The following is a 9,557-nucleotide window of genomic DNA, read 5'->3' as shown; positions in this document are numbered from 1 at the left end:
CCCCCCTCATCCAGGCTCCTCCCTCCAGGAACTGCCCTCCTTATAAGGCACAGCAGAAGCCGTCGCCGCCGCCGCCGCCTCCACGTGTGCCCCCTGCAAAAAAAAAAAACTGCCCCCGCAAAACTGCTGCTATTCAGGGCGCAAGGGGGCGGGGGGGGGCAGCCTCTGATATAAAACTCGCTCAAGTTTCAAGTTTAGTGTGAAATGTTCTTAGCAGAATTCTTTGACTTCACTGCAGAAAAGTTTGGGCAAAATGTAAAATCTGAACAATTAAATCTCTCAGAAAATGATTTCAAAGTGTTAAAACGACGCGTCCGAGCTGCAAGATCATTTTACCGGACAGGTTCTCTTAAAATAAACTCCCCGGCGACGAGAATGAAGCGTCTGCGCTCGGTGTTCATGTTCTGGAAATAAGTTTACGGAGGCAAAGTTTGAGATAAACAAACTTAAAAAAAAAAAAAAAAAAAAAACAGTTTAGGATCAGAGTTCATGACCTGAGACGCTGAATTGTAGATATTAGAACTTGAAATCAGTCTGACGTGAGACAAATTCATCCATTCATATGAATCATGAACCTGTTTGAAGTAAATTTGAGATTTTCTGACAAGTTCGAGTCTTGGAAGAAAAAGAAATGTGACGATTTTTAAGACGATGCAAACGATTCAGAACGAGTGAGTACAAGATGAATCAGCTGATAGAAGCTTGAGAATCTTGGAGAAATTTGCCCCACACACACACACACACACACACACACACACACACACACACACACACACACCCCTCCTCTCTGCGGGGGGGGGGGACGACAACGTGAGAAAAATAAAAAAGAATCTACGCAATTCTATGTAAAATGCGTAACCTACATTCGGGTGTGTGTCTGGGGGGGAGCGTGGGGGGGTGGGGTGGGGGGTGAGGAGGAGGGTGAGGGTCAGGGGTGGGTGGGGGGGACACGGGGGGAGGGGAGGGAGGGGGGGGACACGGGGGGACACGGCTACATAAACGATCCGGTTTTTAAAATGTTCGCCACAAAATAAAATCATCACCTGCTTTAAATTTCGGACAGCTCTTCTTTCTCTTGTTTTTTTTTTTCTTTCTCACCCCCCTCACCCAAACCGGGACAGTTTGGGTGAGGGGGGGCACATGGGTGAGACACGGGGGGGGGGGGGGGTGACAGGGGGGAGACACGTGAAATAAAATGATCTGTTCTCAACAAAACACAGAACCTACTTTACGTTTCTGCCCGTCGTCTTTTTCTCTCAGGCTCCGGGGACTGTGAGGGGTGAGGTGGGGGGGTTTCTGTGGGGTGGGGGGTCGGGGGGAAGGGGAGGAAGGGGGGAGGAAGGGGGGAGACGGGCTTCAGCTCTGAAATAAGCCCTGGCGGTTTAGTGTTTCACATCGGGTTTGAAATGTCCTCATCACAAAATGCGTCACCTACTTTGAAAAATGCAACTCTCCCTCTCTCCTCTTTTCTCCTCTTTTCTCCTCTTTTCTCCTCTTTTCTCCTCTTTTCTCCTCTTTTCTCTCGTCCATCCTTTTTCCTCACGTCCCCACTGCGTCAGAAGACAGATCTGCATTTGAGGAGGACTTCTGGATCATTGTCGATGCACAGAGAAGCACATTTAGGATGAGTTTGAGGTTAAAAAGTCATATTTGGACCTGGGCCGCACTGATTAAATCTTAAATCATTAAACCTAGTTCTAGTTAAAGACAAATATTTATGAGGAACTGTTGGATAAAACAATGAGAACAATGGCATTTCAAAACCTCCACTTGACTTCGAGCTGCTATCTTAGCTACTCCTGCTATTGTAAACAAGCCGAGGTCCAGAACATCTCATCTTCTCTCGTCTCCACAGGCTCCGGAGACAGAAAAGTGTTGGTGCATTTTCATTTATTTGACGTTTCAACCCAAAATCTGGTGTGTGATTGGCCTGTGCCCTGGACCCTAAAAGTTCAGGGTTCTAAATCTGTAGGGGGCGGGGCCTGTGAGAGCGTGGGGGCGGGGCCGGAGCGCGCCGTTTAAAGCGTCAGAGGAGCGTCTCCGTGCGTCTAGTCTCTCTGTTCGGGTGCACGCGGATTGACCACTCCTTTGGGCTTTTTTCCTGGATTTTAGGAGGAAAGCTAAACCACAAACATGGTAAGACTCACGGTTTGTTTAAAAGAGCGGATTTATATTACCCAAAAATGGCACACTTTGGTTTTACGCACGATGGCACACTTTTACGCACAAACTCTAGAGGAAAAGCTAAAACACAAAGTACGATTAGACTGTTTAAATTGGGATAATGATGAGTGATGTACATAAACTTTTAATCATTATTATCAGTATTACTGTTATTACATGATGCTGTAAGATGTTTGGCAAAATGACGCCACCGTTTTACGCACGGTGGCACACTTTTACGCACAAGATCTAGAGGCAAACCAAGCCACGAAGAACACGTTTTGTGTAAAAGAGATGAAATATACGACTCAAAACTAATGATTATAAAGAAAGATGAGCTTTTTACGCACGGTGGCACACTTTTACGCACGAACCTCAATGACAGTTTGTGCCACTGTTACCAAATGCCATTTTCAATTAAGTGTCCAATTGGCCTCCCGGGGGTAATTACCTGCGCCACATCAGAACACGGGTTTCCCAGAGCCTCGTGCTTTGGCTGAACGCTCTTCCTTAATTGTCCCGCGCGGCTCCGGGGCCTTGGCGCGCGGACAGCTGCTCGGTGCGCGTTCTGCTTCGGTGACAGATTCCCGCGGGTTGGGTGTCCTTTGCCCAAATACAGCGCGTCTAAAGTGTGAGCCTGAAATAGCCGCTCCAATTTTCACCCGCGAGGCTCCGGCACAAACGCGCGCGAGGAGATCAAATATGCCAACAGGGCTCAGTGCGCATGCGCCACACCCACACTTACGCACCGCACTTTGTTTATGAGATTATCCCGAGTGTTTTTCCTGGTGACATTAACACAAGTGACTTTCACAAACCACACACACGAAAAATGGAGAAAAATACACAAATTAGATCCGTGCAAAAACTTTACAAACTCATACTCTCATGTATAAAGTACTTTTGAGTACTGTAGTGTAGTACTATACTGTGTAGTACTTTAATGTGTGAAAAATACATCAAACTAAACGTGTTTGTTTCCCTCAGACTGACGCGCAACAAGAGGCCCGCTCCTACCTGAGCGAGGAGATGTTGGCTGGTGAGTGGAACCTGCAGTGACACAAAAACTGACACCAGGGGGCGCGCAGAGACCGACACTCGTGTCCAGAGCAGCGCGCGCTGCAACAAACAGTGTCCAGATCAATTAAAATGATTTAAATTAAGAATATTTCACTTTATTTGAGTCAGTTCAGCCTGAAAAGATAAATGATCTGACTGTAGAATAAGTATTTTTCTTCATTCAAGCAATATTTGATTTTATTTCTTAATTTAAATCCAAATAGTTGTTTTTCTTAAGTTTAGTGCAGCAGATGCATTTTCATATTTTAAGTACAAAAAGTCTTGTTACATTGGCAGATCATTTTATTTGTCAGGTGAAATTTACTCAAGTCATGATCAAACTTTCTTAATTCAAGTCTTCTGAACTTGAATAGATTTAGTTTTTTGTGGAGCAGAGGAAATAAAACACGAGCTGAATAAGACGAGCAACAAAACTCCCTGAAGAAAATGTGTTAATGTCGTTTTTTACGCACGACAGACTCAGAGCTCAGACTGTGTATAAATATATTTATTTTAATAGATTCTTTTTCAGACCAAGGTTTACATTGTTTTCAAAACTCACGTGCATCTAAAGCTGTAAAAGAACGTGTTAAAATAAAATGATGCAAGAGCAAATGAACCACACTGGGCTGTAAGTTAAAGACAGTGTAAGACCCAGAGGTGGGACAGAGACAGAGACAGAGACAGAGACAGAGACAGAGACAGAGACAGAGGACAGAGACAGAGACAGAGACAGAGACAGAGACAGAGACAGAGACAGAGACAGAGACAGAGACAGAGACAGAGACAGAGACAGACAGAGACAGAGACAGAGACAGAGACAGAGACAGAGACAGAGAGACAGAGACAGAGACAGAGACAGAGACAGAGACAGACAGAGACAGAGGACAGAGACAGAGGACAGAGGACAGAGACAGAGACAGACAGAGACAGAGACAGAGACAGAGACAGAGACAGAGACAGAGACAGACAGACAGAGACAGACAGAGACAGAGACAGAGAGACAGAGACAGAGACAGAGACAGAGACAGAGACAGAGACAGAGACAGAGACAGAGACAGAGACAGAGACAGAGACAGAGACAGAGACAGAGACAGAGACAGAGACAGAGACAGAGGACAGAGACAGAGACAGAGACAGAGGACAGAGACAGAGACAGAGACAGAGACAGAGACAGAGACAGAGACAGAGACAGAGACAGAGACAGAGACAGAGACAGAGACAGAGACAGAGACAGAGGACAGAGACAGAGACAGAGACAGAGACAGAGACAGAGACAGAGACAGAGACAGAGACAGAGACAGAGACAGAGACAGAGACAGAGACAGAGACAGAGACAGACAGAGACAGAGACAGAGACAGAGACAGAGACAGAGACAGGGACAGAGACAGAGAGACAGAGACAGAGACAGACAGAGACAGAGACAGAGACAGAGACAGAGACAGAGACAGACAGAGACAGACAGAGACAGAGAGACAGAGACAGAGGACAGAGAGACAGAGACAGAGACAGAGACAGAGACAGAGGACAGAGACAGAGACAGAGGACAGAGGACAGAGACAGAGACAGAGGACAGAGACAGAGACAGAGACAGAGACAGAGACAGAGACAGAGACAGAGACAGAGACAGAGGACAGAGACAGAGACAGAGACAGAGGACAGAGGACAGAGAGACAGAGACAGACAGAGACAGAGACAGAGACAGAGACAGAGACAGAGACAGAGACAGAGACAGAGGACAGAGACAGAGGACAGAGACAGAGACAGAGACAGAGACAGAGGACAGAGACAGAGACAGAGGACAGAGACAGAGACAGAGACAGAGACAGAGGACAGAGACAGACAGAGACAGAGACAGACAGAGACAGAGACAGAGACAGAGGACAGAGACAGAGGACAGAGACAGAGGACAGAGCTCAGAAGTTCCAGTTTTCACAACAGGCGCAGTGTTTTATTTAAATATCATATTTTTAAACATGTTGTGTGACTTTGTGGGTGAGTTTTTCTCACTTGTTTCTCCGCTCGCGCAGAGTTCAAAGCCGCCTTCGACATGTTTGACACCGACGGTGGCGGTGACATCAGCACCAAGGAGCTGGGCACCGTGATGAGGATGTTGGGTCAGAACCCGACCCGAGAGGAGCTGGATGAGATCATCGAGGAGGTCGACGAGGACGGTGAGGAAATAAAATGAACAAACAAATAAAAACTACACAACACCGAGCCGAACTGTGACCTGAGATTCAGTTTAAACACCAAAAACATGGAACAGTCCGGGCCACGGCGCAGAGTCACGTGACTGAAGAGGAGATCTTGTCCTTCATTGTATAAGATCACAGATGACCTTATTTACTGTCATTTACACCATTAAAATTAGCAACCACAATCCTGTTCAAGTCTGTGTGTGCGCTCTGTGCCATTTACCTCCGTGCGTAATTACGCGCGGTCCGGAGGCCGGTGTTTGTGTTGGTTCCGCTGTGTGAAACAGAACCAGGCCTGACTCTCGTGTTCTTCTCGTGTTCTTCCCGTAGGCAGCGGCACCATTGACTTCGAGGAGTTCTTGGTGATGATGGTGAGGCTGCTCAAGGAGGACCAGGCCGGAAAGAGCGAGGAAGAGTTGGCCGAGTGCTTCCGCGTCTTCGACAAGTGCGTAAACGTCCCGCGCACAAACAAATCTGAGGAAGTCTGGGGACGGGACCTGGGGACGGGACGTGGGGGCAGGACTTGGGCTTGTTGGGTCAATAGAGCATCAATAGTCACCTGGATCTCATCCAGACTTTACCTGGGCTCTAGATGTGTGTAAAAGTCGTCTGGGTAGAATCCATGGCAGAGGAGGAATTCTATTTACATTCCATGTTTGTCTCTTACATTTTCTTGTCTTTTAATATGATTTGTCCCTTTAATAAATAAATACAAATACAAATTCAGATTGGATGAGCTGCGAAACGTATTTGGCCTAAACTTTTGTCCAGAATTTCTCCTTTGCCTTTTCCTGGGCTCAGTCTGTCCTCAGGTCGACCTGTTTCTACTCGAGTATCTGTGTCTCTCAGATGACTCTGTCCTGACACCAGCTCCTCCTGATGAACAGTTTTAGTTTGGTGTGGGAACTTTGAGGTGGGACTGTTCACTTTTTATATTTCCTGACTCCAGAGCAGGATTCTGGAAGGGCATCTGACTCTTTTGGCCTTAGTCTCTGTTGTCTCATATTCAACACTTAACGAAGAACGAGGTCTGATTGTTTTGTGGAACAGAGGAAAGTTCAGGAGCAGTTTTAGTTCTCACCAGCTGTAATCAGTCAGTTCTCGTTCCTCGTTCCTCTCGTCCGTTGCTGATGTTTTGGTGTTTTGATGTTTTGGTGTTTGGTTTTTTTCAGGAACGCTGACGGTTACATCGACAGAGAGGAGTTTGCTCTGATCATCCGCAGCACCGGAGAGAGCATCACAGAAGACGAGATCGACGAGCTGATGAAGGACGGAGACAAAAACTCAGACGGCATGCTCGACTTTGACGGTAAATACAAGAACCTGGACCGGTTCTGGTCCACACTTAGACCTGGGGTAGACCTGGTTTGCTCCTGGTTTAACCCTGGTCCTCTCCTCGTTTAGTTTAGACCTGGTTTAGTCCTGGGTTAGATCTTGTTTAGACCTGGTTTAGTGCCTACATACACAGAATTCTTAACTTTGACGATAATTACAAGCACCTGGATCTAGTCTAGTCCTGGTCTAGTCCTGGTCCAGTCCTGGTCCAGTCCTGGTCCAGTCCTGGTCCAGTCCTGGTCCAGTCCTGGTCCAGTCCTGGTTCACATCGGGTTAAGTCCTTTTACCTGATTTTCCTGGTGTAGTGACCACAGCCTGGACACGTCTCTGGACTGTAGCTCGAGTTTTTCCTCTGAAGCTGCGACACAAGATCCTGGGATTTTTATTTCAACATTTTTCATTTACACAGAAAAAACTGGAGAGTTAAAATTTCAGTGTGAAATATTTCAGAGTTGTTTAAACATAAAAAGTGTTTTATTTTTACTCTTTGAGAGTTAAATGTGAGTTGGAGTTGGGTTTTTGTCAGAGTTGATTTGGTTGAAGTTAATTCAACTTCTCTTAGTGTTAATTTGTCTCCAACACTTCAAACTCCCACCAGAGAAGAACCAGTTTGAACCAGTTTTGTTCTGAATTTGATCTTAAATTAACTCAAATAAAGTGTGAAAATAAAACTCCTCTGTGTGTTGTTGAGTTAAATCAGGATAACTCTACAAAGTGTTATCTGTTTACTCTCTAAACCTTCATTTAACTCTGGATTTGGGTTAAACAGGAACTTTGGTCCAGTTTTACTTCATGAACTTTTACACAAGTGTTAAATTAACTCTAGAACAGAGTGACTCAGACAAACTCTGAGGAAATGTTCAAACTGACTCTGTTAATTCTGAGTTAATTTGAACACAACACTTCTTACTGTGGACAATCTGACTCCAAATTCTCTCCTGAGCGCCGGCCTCAATGAGCTTCATTTGACTAGAGCTGAACTCTGTGGTGTCAGAACACGAGTGTTAACGACAAAAAAACTCTGTTTATCCAACCAGGATATCGACAGAACCGATATTTGACGATTTCCGATACCAAAAGTGTGTCGTGTGTGTGTCATGTGTGTGTGTGTGTCGTGTGTGTGTGTGTGTGTGTGTGTCGTGTGTGTGTGTCGTGTGTGTCATGTGTGTGTCGTGTGTGTCGTGTGTGTGTGTCGTGTGTGTGTCGTGTGTGTGTCGTGTGTGTGTCGAGTGTGTGTCGTGTGTGTCGTGTGTGTCGTGTGTGTCGTGTGTGTCGTGTGTGTCGTGTGTGTGTCGTGTGTGTGTGTGTGTCGTGTGTGTGTGTGTGTGTGTGTGTCGTGTGTGTGTGTCGTGTGTGTCGTGTGTGTGTCGTGTGTGTGTCGTGTGTGTGTCGTGTGTGTGTGTGTGTGTGTGTCGTGTGTGTGTGTGTGTGTGTGTCGTGTGTGTCGTGTGTGTCGTGTGTGTGTGTTCGTGTGTGTGTCGTGTGTGTGTCGTGTGTGTGTCGTGTGTGTCGTGTGTGTGTCGTGTGTGTCGTGTGTGTGTCGTGTGTGTGTGTCGTGTGTGTGTGTGTGTGTGTGTGTCGTGTGTGTCGTGTGTGTGTGTGCGTGTGTGTCGTGTGTGTGTCGTGTGTGTGTGTGTGTCGTGTGTGTGTCGTGTGTGTGTCGTGTGTGTGTGTGTGTCGTGTGTGTGTCGTGTGTGTGTGTCGTGTGTGTGTCGTGTGTGTCGTGTGTGTGTCGTGTGTGTGTCGTGTGTGTGTGTGTCGTGTGTGTGTCGTGTGTGTCGTGTGTGTGTCGTGTGTGTCGTGTGTGTGTCGTGTGTGTCGTCGTGTGTGTGTCGTGTGTGTGTGTGTGTGTCGTGTGTGTGTCGTGTGTGTGTCGTGTGTGTGTGTGTGTGTCGTGTGTGTGTGTGTGTGTGTCGTGTGTGTGTGTGTGTGTCGTGTGTGTGTGTGTGTGTGTGTGTGTGTCGTGTGTGTGTGTGTGTGTCGTGTGTGTCGTGTATGTGTGTGTCGTGTGTGTGTCATGTGTGTGTGTCGTGTGTGTGTCGTGTGTGTGTCGTGTGTGTGTCGTGTGTGTCGTGTGTGTGTCGTGTGTGTCGTGTGTGTGTCGTGTGTGTGTGTGTGTGTGTGTCGTGTGTGTCGTGTGTGTGTGTGTGTGTCGTGTGTGTGTCGTGTGTGTGTCGTGTGTGTGTCGTGTGTGTGTCGTGTGTGTGTCGTGTGTGTGTCGTGTGTGTGTCATGTGTGTGTCGTGTGTGTGTGTGTGTCGTGTGTGTGTCGTGTGTGTGTCGTGTGTGTGTCGTGTGTGTGTCGTGTGTGTGTCGTGTGTGTCGTGTGTGTCGTGTGTGTGTGTGTGTGTGTCGTGTGTGTCATGTGTGTGTCGTGTGTGTGTCATGTGTGTGTCGTGTGTGTGTCGTGTGTGTGTCATGTGTGTGTCGTGTGTGTGTCGTGTGTGTGTCATGTGTGTGTCGTGTGTGTTGTGTGTCGTGTGTCGTGTGTGTGTCATGTGTGTGTCGTGTGTGTGTCGAGTGTGTGTGTGTGTGTCGTGTGTGTGTCATGTGTGTGTGTCGTGTGTGTGTCGTGTGTGTGTCGTGTGTGTGTCGTGTGTGTGTCGTGTGTGTCGTGTGTGTGTGTGTCGTGTGTATAAAGTGTGACTCCCGTTGATCTGTGGCTCATATTTTTCTTCTTTTTTTCCTCAGAATTCCTCAAGATGATGGAGAATGTGCAATAAACGCCGACGTCTCTTGGACATTCCTCCTTCTGTCCCTCCGCCCCGTCCGTCCGTCCATCCTCTCATCCTCTCATCCTCT

At 47.1% G+C, this 9,557-nt stretch overlaps 1 protein-coding gene across 1 annotated transcript; it reads left to right on the top strand.

Annotated features, from left to right (window-relative positions):
- Positions 1-2,031: 2,031 nt before the first annotated feature.
- Positions 2,032-9,557, top strand: tnnc2.2 (troponin C2, fast skeletal type, tandem duplicate 2). The gene is made up of 6 exons (XM_055166401.1): positions 2,032-2,136; positions 3,151-3,202; positions 5,254-5,397; positions 5,752-5,866; positions 6,594-6,730; positions 9,447-9,557. The coding sequence occupies exons 1-6, from the start codon at positions 2,134-2,136 to the stop codon at positions 9,476-9,478; spliced, it is 483 nt and encodes a 160-aa protein (XP_055022376.1). The 5' UTR covers positions 2,032-2,133; the 3' UTR covers positions 9,479-9,557.

This window comes from Boleophthalmus pectinirostris, unplaced genomic scaffold (genome assembly GCF_026225935.1).
Source record: "Boleophthalmus pectinirostris isolate CB_2022bp ecotype Guang Dong unplaced genomic scaffold, ASM2622593v1 HiC_scaffold_8, whole genome shotgun sequence".
NCBI classification, from domain to species: Eukaryota; Metazoa; Chordata; class Actinopteri; order Gobiiformes; family Gobiidae; genus Boleophthalmus; species Boleophthalmus pectinirostris.
This window is presented reverse-complemented; position numbering and strand designations above follow the sequence as displayed.